The 18361-nt window shown below is 39.4% G+C and overlaps 1 protein-coding gene across 1 annotated transcript in view; it reads left to right on the forward strand.

The window, feature by feature from the left end:
- Positions 1-18361, forward strand: part of AP3D1 (adaptor related protein complex 3 subunit delta 1) — a 137085-nt gene that overhangs the window by 90088 nt on the left and 28636 nt on the right. The window contains exons 15-18 of the mRNA XM_021008880.2: positions 1155-1386; positions 13843-13988; positions 14334-14475; positions 16142-16213. Coding sequence (XP_020864539.1) covers positions 1155-1386; positions 13843-13988; positions 14334-14475; positions 16142-16213 — 592 coding nt within the window. The remainder of the gene's footprint in view (positions 1-1154; positions 1387-13842; positions 13989-14333; positions 14476-16141; positions 16214-18361) is intronic.

Here is an 18361-nt window from a genome sequence, read left to right on the forward strand (position 1 = left end):
TTTGCAGTGTTTCAGGTTTGTAATCACCACGTTATCCTGTGCTCCTCCTTCTCCTTCACTCTTCAATTCCTCAGTTGCCAGAGCTTACTTTTACTACCTTCCCCATACCTCTTGCATCTGACTTCTTCTCTTCCCTTACATAGTGACCATTTTAGTTCTGTCTCTCCACCTCTCCCCCAGTCACTTCTCACCCAGATTATTGTACCAGCTTTCTAAATTGTTCTTCCTGCCTCAAGTCTCTACCCACTCTAGTCCCTCCTACACATTGCTGCCAAAGTGATTTTCCTCAAGTGCAGATCTAATCATGTGACTCCTCTATTCAGTCAACTCCAGTGGCTTCCTATTGCTTCTAGCATCAAATAAGCTCCTCTCTTTAGCTTTTAAAGCTTTGCACAACCTGGTGTTAATCTATCTTTCTAAACTCATTGGACTTCACTCCTTCCACACTGAAGTCCAGCCAAACTGACCATCTCTCTATTCTTTACGTATAATATTTGATCTCCTGTCCCCATGTCTTTGAACCCTGACCTTTCTCCCTCCTCATAGAGTCTCTTCCTTTAAGATGTGGCTCAGGTACCATCTTATGCATGAAGCTTTTCCTCCTTCCCCCGACTGCTAGTTCCCTCTCTCCCAAACTTGTTTTTATTTAATTTATTTATTTATTATGTTTATTTTTATGTGTACTTGTCCACCCTACTCCCTTTAGAATGTAAGCTCCTTTTGAGTAGGGATTGTTTTATTCTTTGTACTTGTAACCTCAGAACTTAGCACAGTGCCTGACACATAGTAGAAATGCTTGTTGACTGATTGACTCCTTGTGATGGGAAGATGACTGGTTTGTGGAAGCCAGTGCCTCATGAAGCACAAATTCTACCAACCAGGAGAGACTTTGGTTAGGGTCTCATTCATAAATTTTGTCATCCAAAGACCAGCCTAGCTGAGTATGGAGAAGCACATCATGACATGGAGACCACTGTGCGATTTTTCTTTTTACCTATAGCAACTTATAAAAATTGTCTTGGTGAAAGGAGGACCTCCATTAATACAAATATGAGTCATTGAAGTGCCTAATCCTATGTATCATAGATGAAGAAACCAAATCTCTACAACAGTAGAATTTTAATCACAGACTTTTCCTTTTTTCACCATTTCAGACATCTTCAGGAGCCTCATCAGACTCTAGAAGCCATGCTGAGACCTAAAGTCACCACTTTACCAGGTCACATCCAAGCAGTATATGTGCAGAATATGGTGAAATTATATGCATCCATTCTGCAGCAGAAGGAGCAGAGTGAGGAAAAGGAAGCAGCCCAGGAGATCACCCAGCTGATGATTGACCGGCTTCCTCAGTTTGTGCAGAGTGCTGATCTGGAAGTTCAAGAGAGGGTAATGGAACCAGAGATGCCCTTTAGCTTTCCCTCTCTTTGCATTTCATTTTAAATTAAGGAACCAAATACCTGTGCATTTTCAAATATTTGCCCTTAAAATATTTTCTGTATACCATATAATAGGTCTATAATAGCTTTTTAGCTCCTCTTTTTGCCTTCCATTTTCTCTTCATTCATTCTTACATTTGGTGTAGTTTTTTCTTATTTAGACATGTCTTCAATGTTCTAATATTGCTTTCACTTTGTCTTCATCCATATATTTCCAACTCTCTTTATACTTCTTGTTATAATTTTTGTTGTCATTATAACATTCCATTGAAAGGTAGCATGGTTAGTGGGTGAAAGGTCCATCCTCCGTGCCTGGAAGACCTGGGTCCAAGGCCTGTCTCTGACACATCCTGATTTTGTGACCCTGAGCCCATCACTTAACCCCTAACTGAAAACTTTGAGATTTTGGTCTGCTGAGAAGATGCCAACCTTCATTGCTAAGAGGGAGTTTTCTCATCCAGAAGCTCCTTATGCAAGTGAAATTACAGGGCTAGTCTCTATCTCTATAATATTCAGTTTTGTTAATTTGCTATCAATCAGTTTTATTAATTATTGGATATTTAGTTTGGTTCCTGTTCCTTGAAGTTGCAATAATGCTGCTATACTTAGGTCTACATATAAATATGTTTAACAGAGCTGTTTTTCCATGGTGATACTCTTGGGATACATTCCAAATAATGAGAGGAACTGTGGATTAGAAGGTGGAAAATTAGCCTTGGTGGACCAGAGTTTGATTCTCATCTCTGACACATTCTGTAACCCTAGGGTGCTTAACCTCTCATTGTCCCAAACACCTTTGTCAGACTCTGAAGTTCATGGTAGTTGTAGATTTGCTTTGGTAGAGGGAATTTCCTCATTGGGAGCTCCCTGTACTGAGGAAATCACAGGTCTAGAGCCCCAAAACAAAATATTTCCAATGATAGGATCATTGGTCAAAGGGTATAATTATTTGGATGACTTAGGGGAGGATAGATCATAAAATCTGGAGCTGGAAGGGCTAGTAGAAGTCATGCAGGTAGAACCCTGGTTGTGTTTTTGTTTGTTTTTAATCAGTGAGTAAAGTCAAGCCCAGAAAAGTTAAGCAGGCTTCATCAAGGTCACATAGACCCTGAGCAGCCATACTAGGACCCCAGTGCAGCCCCCTGTGACTCTAAAGCCCAAGCTCATTTCCATAACACCATGCATTTGTGTCCAACAAGATTCTACCAGTTTTCCGTTTCACCGTCAGTGTATTAATGTAGCCCTCTTGAGGGAAGGGGAGCCTAGATGACTGAATTTTAATCCTTTGCTTTTCCTCTAATTCTAGTTCAGATTCTGATCATTTTCTGAGCCTTTGAAGTTCTGCGCTCAAGAACTGCGATTTTCGTGGGAAATTTAAAATCTTTTTTTAGTGGAAGAGCTTTTGTTTAAGCATTTTTTAAATATTAGTTTTCCTTTTAATGGTACGTCAGATTTGTATAGGGATGTTTACCTTTTCTCTTTTTTAAAAAATTTTATCCACTGAATAGAGTGTTAACTTTATATACATTTATTTATATATTTTAATTTATATAAAATTATATAAATTTATTTATATTTTAATATAAATAGAACATAGGACTCTCTGCTTCTGTCCTTTACCACACAGATACCTTGGGGCAAGGACTGTTATGTGGGGTATGTGATCCCCAGTATAAGGTAGTAGATATGGGATGTGGTCTCCCTGGTGGTCTGTCTCTTTTGCCTGGAGATAAAGATCCATGTCTTTCTACTTACTCCCTGCAGGCCATATAGATCATAAAATGTACTGCATAATTATTATAACCATACTAATTATCACACCAGGAAATGAGCTTGACAGAATAGTCATTAAGGGCGATATAACTGCATCTTAGTGTTCTGTGTAGCCCACAATGTCCTTCAGTTGCCCCTCAGCTCTTTGTTACTTCACTTTCTTGATGTCATGATATTTGGCAGATTTCTTCGATCGTCAGATCTAGCTCCACAATAGATGTGATGAAAGTAATAAACTCATTCAGTAATGGCCTTGTCCACCAAAGCCTTGGCAGCACCAAACCCTTCAGGCCATCACTTGCCAAAGGAGCCATCTACTGTCTTCTGGTAGTTTGTGGTCACAAGTCCTTCCCCAGTCCTTAGTTGCCATGGACGACTTTGGCTGGAAACCCAAGCAATTGGTAGCGCAGGAAGTGTAACTGATAATCTAAAGGGAAGTATCATACTTCTTGTGGCACATTCCCTTCACAAACCTGGAGGCATCAGCAGAAACTGGAGAAGGTTGATGATCCTTCAGGGGAATCCTCAGCCTTTTCCACAGTGGAGAAGATCTTATGACCTCTCTAGCATCCACCACCTCAGTATCACCAGCTTTCCTTTCTCGCCCTTGGCAGTCAGTGCCCAAGAACTTACCATCTGCATTGAAACATAGCAGCTACAGAGTTGAGGTCAGCGAAGGTTCATTGATGGCCATAGCGTCACTATGCATGAGGTGAATGCAGCCCAGGGCACCAGTAATCCATGTGACCAAACCAATTGAGTCCAGCCATCCCCACCATATCTCAAGGTTGTCATTGCAGCAGAGTACACTGGAACCAAGCTTGAGAAAAGAGCTGAGCAAAACACTTTGCAAAACACTGAGCAAAACACCAAAGCACTTTGACAACCCATCTCATTTTATCCTTGTAGCAATCTTGGCAACTAGTAGGACAAGATTATGATGTCTCCCTTATGGTCAGGTTTCAGCATAGTCTGGAAGAGTACTTGATTTGAACTCAGAAGAACTGGGTTTAAAATCCTGCTTGGCTTCTTACTAACTATGCCCTTAGGAAAATTACTTTCCTTCTGAAGGAGCCCATTTCTTCATCTATAAAAGCAGAGGTTCAACCAAATGGTCTCTGATTCTAAAATCCTATGATCCTGTGATTTTCTTGGGTCTCTTTGTTTTATGGGCTTAAAGGATCAGTGATTTAGAGCTGGAAGACTAAGAAGCCAGTTGAGTAATTTTATAGAGGAAACTGAGACCTTCTTGTTCTGACATTCTGTGGCTAAGGTACTCCCACCTATAGTCTTTGTCCTGCAGTCCGTTTCAGTTCTGACATTACATGTTTTAAGCTTTGCTAATCCATGAAATCTGTAGTTAGTATGCCTTAAGTTTTTTTCTCCTAATTTAATGTTCCTTCTGATGTCTCATTTCACCTGAGTAATCATAATCGGGAAGTGTGTGCTTTTTCAAAAAGACTTGTTTTAATCAGCCAAAATATGCCTTCTTATCTTCCCACTGCACCCTTCCTCCAGTTGAGAACACAAGAAAAACAAAACCTGTTACTAATATGTATAATCAATCAAAACAAAATTCTACATTGGCTGTGTCTAAAAAATTGTGTCTCATTCTGCATTCCGAACCCCTCACCTCTCCATTAGGAAGTGGATAGCATGTTTCATCATTAGTCCTCTGGAATCAGTTAGTCTGTTGCACTATTAAAAACACAATAATAATCCATCACATTTATATACCATAACTTGTTTATCCATTTCCTGATCTATGGACATCCTCTCAGATTCCCATTCTTTGTCACCTCACAAAGAGCTACAAATATTTTTGTACATCCTTAGTTTGTTTTGCCTAGGGCAAATCCTTCCCTTAATCTGCCTTCAAATTCCTGTTCCCTTCTTCTCCTTTTTCTCTCTTATTTCCCTGTTGAATGAAATGCATTTTTGTACCCAACTCTGTGTGTGTGTGTGTGTGTGTGTGTGTGTGTGTGTGTGTGTGTGTGTGTGCACGGCACGCGTGCGCGTGCCTGTGCCTTCTTTTGACTAGTTCAGATGAGAGTGAGGTTCAAGTGTCAGCCACTTCCTTGTTTGTATAGATGTCTGCTTGCATACTTTGATTATGAGATAATTTCCCCTAACCTTCCTTTCTCTCCCTCTTTCCTTCACCCAATGTATTCTTCTTCCCCTCTCTTTCCATTTTTTTCTTAATATTATTAAGACATAAGAGAACTGTATTCCAGGCCTTGTCTAATTGGACTCTATGATACTTGATAGTAGAGTTTTGAGAGGACCTGTATATCATCTCTTCATATTTGGATGTAAGCAGTGTATCCTTATTTAGTCCTTTATACCCATTCTTTTGTGTTTACTTTTATGTTTCTCCTCACTCTTGTGCTTGAACTTCAGTGTTTCTATTCAGCCCTATTCTCTTCATCAGGAAGGCTTAGAAGTCCTCTGTTTCATTAAAGGTTAATTTTTTTCCCCCGTAGGATTATACTCAGTTTTTCTGGGTAAGTTATTCTTGGCTTTGGGATATTGTGTTCCAAACTCTTCTTTATGGTGGAGGCTGCTAAAACCATGTGTGATCCTGACTGTAGCTCCTTTGTAGTTGAATTAGTTCTTTCTGGCTGCTTGCAGTATTTTTTGTTTGACCTGGAAACTCTAGGTTTTGGCCATGATGTTCCTGGGAGTTTTCATTTTGGGGTTTCTTTTAGGAGGTGTCTGGTGAATTCTATTTCTACATTGCCCTCTGGTTCTAAGAGCTATAGGTAGTTTTGAAATATGATATTTAGACTCTTATTTTGGTCATGATGTTCAGATAGTCCATTGATTCTTAAGTTTTTTCTCCTTAATCTGTTTTCTAGGTCAGTTGTTTTTGCTATGATCTACCTTACATTTTCATCTATTTTTTCAGTCTTTTGACTTTTATTTCAGTATTTCTTGTTGCCCCATAAAGTCCTTGGCTTCTATTTAGCTCGTTCTAATTTTCAGGGAGTTTGTTGCTTAGGACAGGTTTTATACTTTTTGGGCCAAGCTGTTAATTGTCTTTCCAATTCTTTCTTCTATAGTCTTTATTTCTTTTCAATTTTTTTCCTTAAGCATTCTCATTTCATTTATCAACATATTTTAAACTTTAAAAAAAATTTTTGCTTCATCTCTTTCGGGAATACTAGTTGAATTTCTGCCCAGGGTATGTTTTTCTTTGAGGTTTTTTGCTTATAGATATTTTGGAGTCATTCTCTTCTGCATTTATGTCTTGAGCATCCCTGCCACCATCAGCAGTTTCCAAGAATTGCTTTTTAACTTTTTTTTTTCTGATATCTGTTTGGTTTGCAAAATTGCCTCTGTCTTTGGTCATTCTTGCTATGGAAGAAATTATCTGTGGGTGTTGAAGAAACCTACAACTCAATTCAAAATGACACATTCTAAAATCACCTACCATAATGCTAGATTCAGTTTAACAAATTTATTGTCTACAACTTGTAAACTACCATGCTGAGGGTTGGAGAATGCAAAGTCAAAACAACAGTAAGGAGCTTTAGTTCTTCTGTGAGGGGCTGGAGTCGGGGGATGGTGTGTGTCACTTAGAACAGGTACAGAAATAAGTGGATGTAAGATAATTTGGGAATGGGGATAGTACATACTGAAATTGAAGACAATTAGGAAAGGCTCCCTGTAAGAGGCTGAGATGAGCCTTGAGTGAGACTAAGAGGCCACAGTGAGAGAGTAAGTACATTTCAGGTGTACTTGCTTCAGGTTTTAGGGAACACCAGGTAAGTTGGCTTAGCTTAGCTTTTATATGTAGAATATGTGAAGGGGAGCATAGTGAAATAAACCTGGAAAGGTATGTTGGGGCCAGATTGAGGTCTTTAAATGTCAAATTGGAGAGTATATATATTTGGGGCAGCTAGGTGGCACAGTGGATAGAGCACCAGCCCTGAAGTCAGGAGGACCTGAGTTCAAATGTGGTCTCAGACCACACACTTGAAACTTACTAGCTGTGTGACCCTGGGCAAGTCACTTAACCCCAATTGCCTATATTAAAAAAAAAAGTATATATTTTATCTGAGAGGCGGCAGAGAGCCCTTTGAATTTAGATCAGAAGAGTAAAATATTGAGACCTGACTTGTAGGAAGATCATTTTGTCACCTCTGGTAGAGGCTGGGTTTTAGAGAGGCAGAGGTGGAAGCAGGGGAACCAGTGATAGGGTTATTGAAATAGCTTAGGTGAGAGATGATGAGGGCTTAAATCAGACGAAGGTAAAAGGTACAGAATCTCAAAGGTGAAAGGGAGCTCAGAGACCATTTAATCCAATCCGTACCTAAGTAAGACTCCACCATCTACCTTTTGTTTGAAGATTTTCAGCAACTCGTTCCATTTTTGGATGGTTTTAATTGTTAGGAGGGATTTTCTTACATGCAACCTTATTCTTTCTCTGCGTCCTTTGGGGCCAAGCAAAACAAGTCTAATTAATCCCCCTTCAACAAAGCTATGTCATGTTCCAGAGAGCGCTTCACTATCCTCAGTGTTCTACAGCTTATTAATGTCCTTCCTAGAATGTGACACCAGAACTGTACAAAAGGCTGCAGATATTGTCTGCCCAGGGTAGAATGCAGTGACACTGTCTTTGCATTAGACACCGTGCTGCTATCATTGGAGCCTTAGATTGCGTTTTTTTGGCTGCCTTGCAAATGGTGTTGATTTTTTTCAAACCTGTTGCCTACTGAAGTGCTCAGGTCCTTTTCAGAGAAATTGCCATTTAGCCATTCTTCTTCCATCTTATATATGCAAAGCTCTTTTTTGGTCCAGGTGTAAGACTTACCATTTATGCCCATTAAATTTCAATTTACTAGATTCAGCCCAAGGTTCTAGTCTGATAAGATTTTGTTTTGGAACCTTTTTTTGGAGCTAGTAAGTGTCTGAGGCTTAATTTAAACTCAGGTCTTCTTAACTCCAGGTCCAGAGCTTTGTTCACTGAGCTGCCTAATTAGACTCCCTCTGTGACCCCCTGATGACAATAGAATATCTTATATTAGAATATAAACAGTTTAACCTTGTTTAATCTATGTTTGTTTATTCTCTTTTAGCTTTTTATGTTTCTCTTAAATCCCGTGTTTGAAAGTCAAAGATTTTACTTAACTCTGTTCTTTATATCAGGAATGCTTGGAAGCCCTTTATTTCATTAAAGGTACATTTTCCCCTGTAGGATTATACTCAGTTTTCTGGGGAAGGTATTCTTGACTGTAAGCCTACGTGTATCCTTGGCCTTCTCAAATATTATATTACTAGCTCTGTGCTCCTTTATTGTTGTGGCTGCTAAATGATGTGTGGTCCTATTGTGGCTCCTTGGTACTTGAACTCTTTCTTTTTGGCTGCTTGGCAGTATTTTTCTTTAATCTGGAAACTGATTATTAGCAGTAGTATTCCTGGGAGTTTTCATTTGGGAATTTCTTCTTTTTTTTAATTTTAAATTTTGTTTTAATGTTTCTTGTTGTTTCATTGACTTCTGTTTGGTCCATGCTCATTTTCAAGGAAGTTTGTTGCTTGGGCAAGTTTTTATGTCTCTTGGCCGAGTTGTTAATTCTCATTCTAATTCTTTCTTCCATAGCTCTCATTTCTTTTCCAATTTCTTCCTCCAGTATTCTCATTTCATTGACAAAAACATTTCTAACCCTTTTTTTAAAAAAAATTCGAGCTGCATCTTTCCCAGGAATTCTAGTTTATTTTGTGCCCGAGCTGTGTTTTCCTTTGAGGTTTTGTTCCATATGTTTTGGAGTATTCTCTTCTTCTGAGTTTGTGTCCTGTGCTTCCCTATCATAATAAGTTCTTATAGTTGGCTTTTTTTCCCCCTCTTATTCTTCCAGTCTGCTTCTTGACTGTGGACTTGATATTGGGGCCAGGCTCTGTGCACTTATGGAGGGAATGTCCAAGCTGGTCCTGTTGTTGCTTTTTGGGGGGTATTGAATGTTGCCTTACTGTATCTTCCAAACAGTTCCGGCTAGAGATCTACAAGTTTTCTGTTCTCCCAGAGTGGTCTGATCCAGGGAAAAATCTGCTTACTTCCCTCTGGTCTGAGCTCTACAGGTTCCTGACCTAGGTTTGGGGCCAAGCAGTAGTAGACTGCTGATGAACTCAACTAGCTGGCTGGCCCTGTTGGTTCAGAATGAGAAAGCTGAAGGTTTCTTGTATGTCTGCTGATCCTGCCCTCTTTATTCCTCTATAGGCTTCACTCTGAGCTAGAAATGGAATCTGGGATCTGAGCCACAAAGCTACTTATGACTTCTGACCTTATTCCTCTTTCAATACACAGCCCAAGGCCTGCAACTACTTCTTATCCCAGAATGCTACCCCTACATACAGATTCCTTCCTCAGTCTACCCTAGACCAACAAAGCTACCAATTGACACCTGTTTCCACCTCCCCCATGAGGTTATGGTTCCTCATTATGGATCTGGGACCTCCTTTTGCCTTGGTTTCATTTCCTGAATTATAATTCTCTGCACAGTCCTGTGTTCTTGGCTAGACCCCTGTCTCCAGTGTCCCCAGACCTCTGCTTTCTCCCCATGCCAACCTGAAATGGAAAAATTACTCACCGTGGCTTATTTCTTGGATTTCCTCATCATGTTTGGTCTGGTGCATTTTCTAGATCTCTTTAAATGATTTAGAGGTAGAGGGGCTCATTGTACTACTTCCTGTTAGTCTGCCATAACCCTGGGACCTCATTTTTTAAATCTTGTACTTCATTCATCTTCATGTAGCTTCATGTAGCCCTTATAAAAATATTTTTTCTTTTGAATCTGTGCTTGTAAGTTTTACAAAATTATTTTCCATTTAAGAGATCTGTAGATTTGTAATACTTTTTGATACTAGTTAGTGTTTTCTTTAATTTACTCTTTTCTCCAGCTTTAGTTTCTTAATTGAGGCTTTGTGGCCAGGCCAAGTTCTGTCCTTAGCTGCAGTGGTTGGCACTCTTGGTCTTGCCCTGGTTCCCCTGAGTCCTTTTGCTAGCTTCTACCTCCTGGGTTTAGGGTTCTTTCCTCTTTTATCACCTTCTCTCCTCTCCTCCCCGCTGCTTGAATCTTTGAGTTCTGGATGTTCACTGTTTTCTGTGGCATCTCGACACAGAATGTTAGGGACCTTAGAGCCTCTGAGTGTCAGGTGACCTGGTGTGAATACTCTCTGCAACTTCAAATGTCTCCACTGTGGTACTTTTTGGTCAGCCTGTTGCTTTTCCCAGGGAACCCTTCAGTCTTGCTGTCTCCAGATCAAGAGACTTGCAGGCTACAAGTGTCCAGCTTCTGGTGGCACTGATGTTTATTTTGCTGGAGGTGCACCTTTACCAAATTGCCTTTGGACTTCTGGTTAACTTTGTGTTGTTCTTGGATGTCTGAAGTCACTTAGGTTTCTTTTTTGATTTCTTGATCATTATTCAGTCTGGTATAAACTTCAGGCTTTTGCAGGAGTTAGGTATTTGGGAGCTGGCAGGTTGGTGACCCATTTAGGCAACCATTGCTTTCCTTCCTTCCTTCCCTCCCTCCCTTCCTCCCCTTGTCATTGGCTTTGTTCACCAGCCTTGATTCAGTCCAGTGTTCATCTCTTTAGCATATCCCACACTTTCCTTATAGCCTGTATATATCCCCAATTTATCCTACACACACACACACACACACACACACACACACACACACACACACACATATCCAATTTATCCTGTATATATCTTGCTTATACATAGTTCTTTGTTTATTGTCTCCCCCATTAGACTGTAAGTAACGGGCTTTAGGGGTACTGGGACCCAGAGAATGCCAAGGCAGAGTTGCCTGGAATGGATTCACACACTCAAGCCTTCTCTTAAGTGGCAAAGAGTTTATTGTAATGCTTTAGCAAAAGTGGGCAAAGGTCCTTACAGGAACCTGCAAGAGCCTGAGGTTGGTGCTGGGGTTTATACGGACAAGGGACATGGGAAAGGAATACCAGGGATAGTAATTAGATCATCTAAGGGTCTGGGTGTCTTTGGGAACTATGGAAGGGAAAGCGTAGGGAGTATACCAGCCATTGAGGGAGTTGTCAGAGGCGTGAACCTTGGGTATCTGGCAGGAGGAAGAGTCCTTGGGCCAGCCAGAGACAAAATCCTTGGGCCAGGTACCCCTGTATTCTGATAAGAAGATGTGTTCTGCAACAAGAGGAAATTTTCTCACAGGACACGGTCCTACTAAGAAATTGGGAGGCTTCCAGAGACGTGATCTTAGGGCTGGGGCCTGAGCACTTCATCATAAGCATCTTGAGAATAGGGACATTTTTGCTTTTTTTTTCTATCCCCAGTGCTGAGCCCAGTGTCTGGCATATGTTAGGAATTTAATAAATACTTGTTGACTTGACTTCACTTGTAAGTCCATGCCATTCTCTTGTATTCATCTATTTCCTGCCTTTGTTTCCATCATTGTAAACTTTTTTAGGACATAAAGTAGTCAGTGAATTTCATATACGTCTACATTGCTGGTCTCTTTAGGCAACTTAACCTTTTGTCTTCATCAAAATGGTTTCTCTTTATGTCTTCCAGATCTTATTCTTGAAAGTTTATAGAATTTTACTGTGGACCCTTTGAAATCTGCTCTGCCAAAATTTAAGCTGTATATGAGCCTATATCTGTCTTTCCTCTACTCTCCTATCACAAACTCTAGAAGAATCATGGTCTTTCCAAACAATCAGTCTGTTCTTGTTAGTGAAACTCAGTTCCAGAATTACAAGTTCCCCTCTTTTTTCCTTCTAATTTTTAAAACATGAAATCATTATTAAGAGAAGTCAAGAAATTAACTGCTCTTATTTTTGCAGAAATGGTACTAAAAGATAACAGAATTTATATTAATGTAATGATACTTCTTGATTACAGATGATGTACGATGAAACATTTCCTTCCTCTTGATACAGGCTGTAGACTGTGGGAGTGGAATCCAGCTCCATATGCTGGCAAATGTGATTGATGTGTTGGCGGTTTTTTAAATTTGCATCTATATTACAGTGGCTCAAGCATGGTTATTAGGAAGTGACAAAGTGTAAAAAAAAGTCATCGAAATATTAAAAACAAATGTTCCAGCATACGTCTAGTTAATTGACAGTTTCTCATCGCTGCTGTATTGTGCCTCTCTACCTGGCTTGCAGTCTGTTTCCTGAACTCCTCATGTATTTTCTCTTTTGGTTCAAGATCCTAATTGCAGTCATCTGTCTCCCTCCCAGTCTTTCTCCTTTCTCTGTTTTTAAAAATCATTTTTTATTGATGGCTTTTGCATCACCTAGGTTTCCTCTCGTTCCCTATGGCTTTTTCTTTCCCAGGGAGCCATCCTTTATGTGCCGCCTCCTTCAGGAGGGCTTTCTTGATTACCCTTGTTGTTCCTGCATATCACTATGCATTTATTTGGCTTGTGTAGCTTCCACGTATCTGGGAACACGTTCAGTCTCCTAGTGTTATGGGAGCTCCTTGTCCCCAGTACTTACTAGCACAGTGCCTAGCACATGGAAGGCATGCAGTGTAAGTGCTCCTTGTTTAATGGGTACATTCTGTCAGGATCATTTTTGTGCATGTGAATCACTGAACATGGAAAAGGCTTTATCCACATTTCACTTCTTGTATTAGGAGGCAAAGAAGAGAGTATGAGGTAAAGGGGACAAGGGAGAGAGAAAGAAACCAAGTGTCCTTGGATATTTGAGGTAGCACCAAACATTCACAACTGGAGGGAATCAAGAAAAGCGCTGCAGAGGAGCTGTCTGTCATCTAGTTTGAGGCGTAAAGAAGCCTGGAAAGAATTTCAAGACATTCCAGCCTTTACTGATGCGTTTCTCAGTATGTGTGGGATTCTTTCCATTCTCATCTCACACACACACACACACACACGCACACACGCACGCACAAACTGTGAATACGTATATGTGTATATGCATGTACATATGTAGTGTAGTGTGTAGTACTGTACACAGATAATAGTAGGAATATATATATATACACACGTACTTGTAGATAAAATATACACATATGTATACTTACAAGTATGCATATAGTTTTATGTGCATCTGACTGATAAATATATAGTTATAAATTTGTGTGTGTGTGTGTATGGGAGACATGCAGTATAAGTGCTTGTTGGTTAGTGGCTAGATTCTGTCAGGATCACTTTTGTGCATGTAAATCACTAAAAATCATTTTTTAAAAAAATCACTATTTGCATAGAAGAACCCCATTAGTAGACATAATAAACATTAGGAATTCCTTTTGAAGCAAATAATGCATGATGAGTTTTTTACTCTCTTTTTTTCTAGTGAGGCAATCAGGGTTAAGTGACTTGCCCAGGGTCACACAGCTAATAAGTGTTAAGTGTCTGAGACCGGATTTGAACTCAGGTCCTCCTGACTCCAAGGCTGGAGCTCTATCTACTGTGCCACCTAGCTGCCCCTATACTCTATTCTTTAAGAGAGTCTTTTAGCTGCAGATCTTTAGACAGGAATATTTTTCAGCACCATCATTCTTTGTTCTGGTATCAGAGCAAAATATTGAATACTATAGGATGATTATAGTTGTTTATATACCTTCTAAACAAATATATAACAATTTTGGCAACTTCCTTGTAATGTGGTTATTGTTTTCTAGGCATCTTGCATCTTGCAGTTGATGAAGTACATTCAGAAGCTACAAACAAAGGAAGTACCAGTGGCAGAAGAAGTGATTGCCCTGTTTGCCGGGGAATTAAACCCTGTGGCTCCCAAAGCACAGAAAAAAGTTCCTGTCCCCGAAGGGTAAGTCTGCTCTGTCCGGTCTCAGAGTATATACTTAGATCATCTTGAAAGCAATAAAGTCGGTATTTGTGGTAATATTACTTCTGTGATTGTTCCTAACCTGAACTGATCTCACCAAGCAGTTAGAACAGAGAAAATAGTAATTCATAGCTTCAATTTTGAGGGACCCATCTCTGTTATTTAGCAGGAGGGTAGGAAAGGAAGCTGTTCTCTTCATTGGACTTGTCAGAATATTGGGGTCTGTTTTGGTTGGACAGAGTACTTTTTGTGCCAGAATATTAGGTACTCAGATATCAGAAAAAGTGTTATTTTTCTGTGTTATGTAATTCTATTGCTCACGTTTAGTCTGGACCTCGATGCATGGATCAATGAACCTCCTTCAGATAGTGACTCTGAAGATGAAAAACCCCAAACCATTTTCCATGATGAAGAGCAAAGACATTCTAAGCATCGGCAGCCCGAGATTGATGAAGAGGAGTTGGCTCGGGTAAACAAGCTATGAAACTCTTGTTCATAGGCTTCTATTTCATTACTTCAGTTTAACAGCTCATATTTAACTTACTTGTTCAGAGAGCCTATAGAGTGATAGTGCTGGCAGTCATTCTCATTCGATCTGCAGAGGCAGATCACCACCATCTTTCCATGCTCTAGGCATCAGTTTCCCATCTTTAAAATGAGATAGACCTAGATGAACTCTCAGACCACTTCTAGCTTTCAGAGTTCTGACTTTAACAACCAATGTTCTACATTTGATGCAATTTTGTATTCTTGTACCAATTGAGTAATTTTCTTTAACATTTTCCTAAGATCCATTTTTTTACCATTTCTAAAAAGGATATTGCGTCCTCTTGCTTTTAACTGTTAGGTTCATTGAGAAAACTTAATTTGTGACAAAGCTGTTTGCTATTCACAGGCCTTGGCTCCTCTTTGAAATAACCCAAAAAAAAATCTTTTTGAAAACTTCCCTGTTCTTTTATAACTAAACAGATGCAGTAATCATAGTGCAGATATAAGGTCTTGTTGGGGGTTTTTTAATCTTTTTAAAAAACACTACTCTTTCCATCCTGGCAAGAATTCACATTGATTTTTTTTTTTACACTTGAGTTTAAAACCCAGTGTGAGGTTTTGGTATGCTGTGAATAAAACTTCCTATGGCAACTGTGAAATCAGAAGCAGTCATTTCTTTAGGTACAGTTATCCTTACCTAATTATTGTATTAATCATACTTTTTAGGATTGATTAAACTTCTAGAATCTCTGATTTTATCAGAGTGAGTATTCCTTCTGCTCTTGTAGATCCCAACTTTTGTATCCTTTTTCCAGTTCAATTTTATAAGCATTTCTTAAGTGCCAATTACATACCAGGCATTATGCTAGGCAGTAAAGATACAAAACAAAAAGAAAACCCTCCCTTTTATTCAGTAAACATTAGTTAAGGGTCTACTATGTGGTAGGCGCTATGCTAGACAGTGAGCTTACATTCTTTTTTTTTTTTTAATTTTTAAGCAAGTGGGGTTAAGTGACTTGCCCAGGGTCACACAGCTAGTAAGTGTGTCCACTTAGCTGCCCCTCGTGAACTTACATTCTACTGGTGTGAAGCAGCATGTACGCAAATGAACACATACAAAGTAATTTGGGGATGAGAAAAACCCTAATGAGTATGGCAGTCAGAAAAGGCCTAATGAAGGAGGAGCGAATATTTGGTTTGAGTTTTGAATAGAATTAGAGATACCCCCTAGTGAACGTGGGAAAGGAGAGCATTCTAGATATGAAGGCCAGCCCTTGCAAAGGGCCTTAGGACTTCTAGATCTTTGACTCTGAGCATATTATACTACCTCTCCACGAGAGAAAAGGTTAGCCAACACAAAAGCTGTGTCTTTGTGTAGGCATTTTGTAAATGTTTGTTAGACTGAATTGAACTCTTCAAATTTTTCTTCTGCCTTCTGTGAAAAAAGCAAAGACCAGAATTGTAAATTTAAGTAGTTCTGATTATGCTATTCTTACATCATACTGAAAATTGAATTGGGATCATATTAGTTCATATCCAAATTAATCAGGCAAGAAGTGTTTCAGGTATACTTTCCTGTACCCTGCTACTAACTGAGCTTCCATTTGTTTGTTCCCTTATGCCTCATATTTAATGTTCTGGCTCAGCGTCGGGAAGCACGGAAACAGGAACAGGCCAACAATCCATTTTATATCAAAAGTTCTCCTTCACCTCAAAAGGTAAATAAGAGACTGCTTTGTTAACTCTGTTTTCTGCATATGAGACAGTTGCTGAAAGTAACTGTCAGTTGTGGAATGAATATTATCTTGTACGTTTTCTCTTTATAAGCGTTGCATTTCCATCCATGTTGAATTTGGCTTTCAAATGTTCTAAATAAATTAATAACCTTATCTTTCACAGGAAGAAGGTGGCAGTTTTGTTGTTTTAAGGCAAAAAGCCAAAGGAAATTTTGCTGAACAGAAACATTTTGACAGTGATGCAACTTTTGTTTTATAACTTTGTGTAAAGTTATACCCAACTAATGTTATTCCATATAATCTCAAATAATTTCCCTTATAAGAAGGGGATGTGAAAGGGAATGAGACAATTCGTATTGTCTTCAAGCCTGTGTAATAGGTTCAAGGTCTGCAGCGATCGGAGCTTCTGCTTTTGCCCTCAGAGGGCAAACTCCCTTTCACGTCGCTTCTGACTGGCCTATTGATGATATCTTTCCTACTGAAGTAGCTGCCGCTTTTTAGTTGCTTTAGCTGAAGGTAGTTCTTTCAGGAGCATGGAGCATGTCTGGGATTCTTAACCTGAGGTCTTCATTTTTTATTTTTAATAGCTAGCTGTATTTGAATAGAATTGGTTTCCCTTACAATCCTACGTATTTTATTTTATGCATTTAAAAACATTCTGAGGAAAGGTCCATAGATTTCACCAAAGGGCTGCCAAAGGAGTCTGTGACAGAAAAAAGGTTGAGGAAGCCTGATACTGAATCTTCATTCCTTTGCTCCAAGTACCTTTCAGAATTATCCTTGTGTCAGCATTATCAGCAGTAGTAGATGAAATTGAGAATCCCTGTGGTGGTCCAGAAGATAACTGCTGTCATGCTAGTTGGCTCCATTTATCTCTGTGCTCACTAGTGTTTTTAATAGGAATGAATGTTGTATTTGTCAAAAGCCTTTTCTGCATCTATTATATGATTTCTATTGGTTTTGTTATTGATATGGTCAGTTCTGCTGATAGTTTTCCTAATATTGAACCAGCCCTGCATTCCTAATGTAAATCCTACCTGGTCACATGTTTTGTGTCCAAAATGGCACATACATTGTCTTTGGAAGCAGCAGACAGCATGTTGATGCGCCACATTCATCTCTGTTCATTGACCTGAAATTTTGCTCCTTTGGAGGTTGTGATGCTTAATTATTCACAGCCGTCACCAGAAGATTATTGGTGTTTAAAAGATGGGGTTTTGCCCTAGGGAGAATCTGAGGCTCATTAAAAGCACTGTACAATTAGGCTAATGCAGTTCAGTCTGCTCTTTTTTATTCAAGTCTGACCCCAATCCTTGTCCACCTGCGTTGTCTGCCTAAGATGTGTTCTGATGAACCAGTTCCATAGGCCATCGGGCCGACCATCCAACACACAGAGAGGACAAATGATCTTAATGGCTGGTGTTATTCAACAGAGTTATCTCTGTAGTGTCTTCCAAGGCATCTTTTACAATCCTGCTCCATGAAGGGCAGTTGCTTCATTGGAGGAGAACCTTTCAGGATTCATTTTGCTCTACTCAATAAAGTGCTCACTTTATAGTCTGCATATTATGTGCGTAGTGGGGTTGTGTTCTCTGCATCTTTTAGATGTTTATATGAATGTTTAAATGCGGTCAGTTGTAGAGTATCTTTTGTGAAAGCTTGCCTGTTCCCTTCTTATGTTGTCATTGGTGATGTTCTTGTTATATAATTATTCCCATAAAGATTTTATAGAAATGAGAAAATTAAAATATGAGTTGTAGTTATTGATATCTTATTGGTTGCCTCCTTGAGGTTGTAATAATATTCACAATTTTTTCTAATAATAACAGTCATCTTCAATAAAATTCACATGACTCAGCAAGGTTTGCAGATCTTAGATACAGTCCTACGTACATTGTTTCATTTGAGCCTCAGTGCAGGAGAGACAGCACGGTGCAGTGGAGTGATGAATTTTGAGGCAGAATAATTGGGATTGATTCCTGGCTCTGCCGCTTATTGCCTGTGTGGCCATGGGCAGGTTACATACCTTTACAGCCTTAATAAAATCAGTGCAGTGCTCCTCCTCAGTAAGATCAGGGGTTGTATGAGATGGTCCTCAAGGCTCCTTGTAGCTCTCACTCTGTGATCTGG

The sequence above is a fragment of the Phascolarctos cinereus genome, unplaced genomic scaffold (genome assembly GCF_003287225.1).
Source record: "Phascolarctos cinereus isolate Bilbo 61053 unplaced genomic scaffold, phaCin_HiC Scaffold_4;HRSCAF=312, whole genome shotgun sequence".
NCBI lineage: Eukaryota > Metazoa > Chordata > Mammalia > Diprotodontia > Phascolarctidae > Phascolarctos > Phascolarctos cinereus.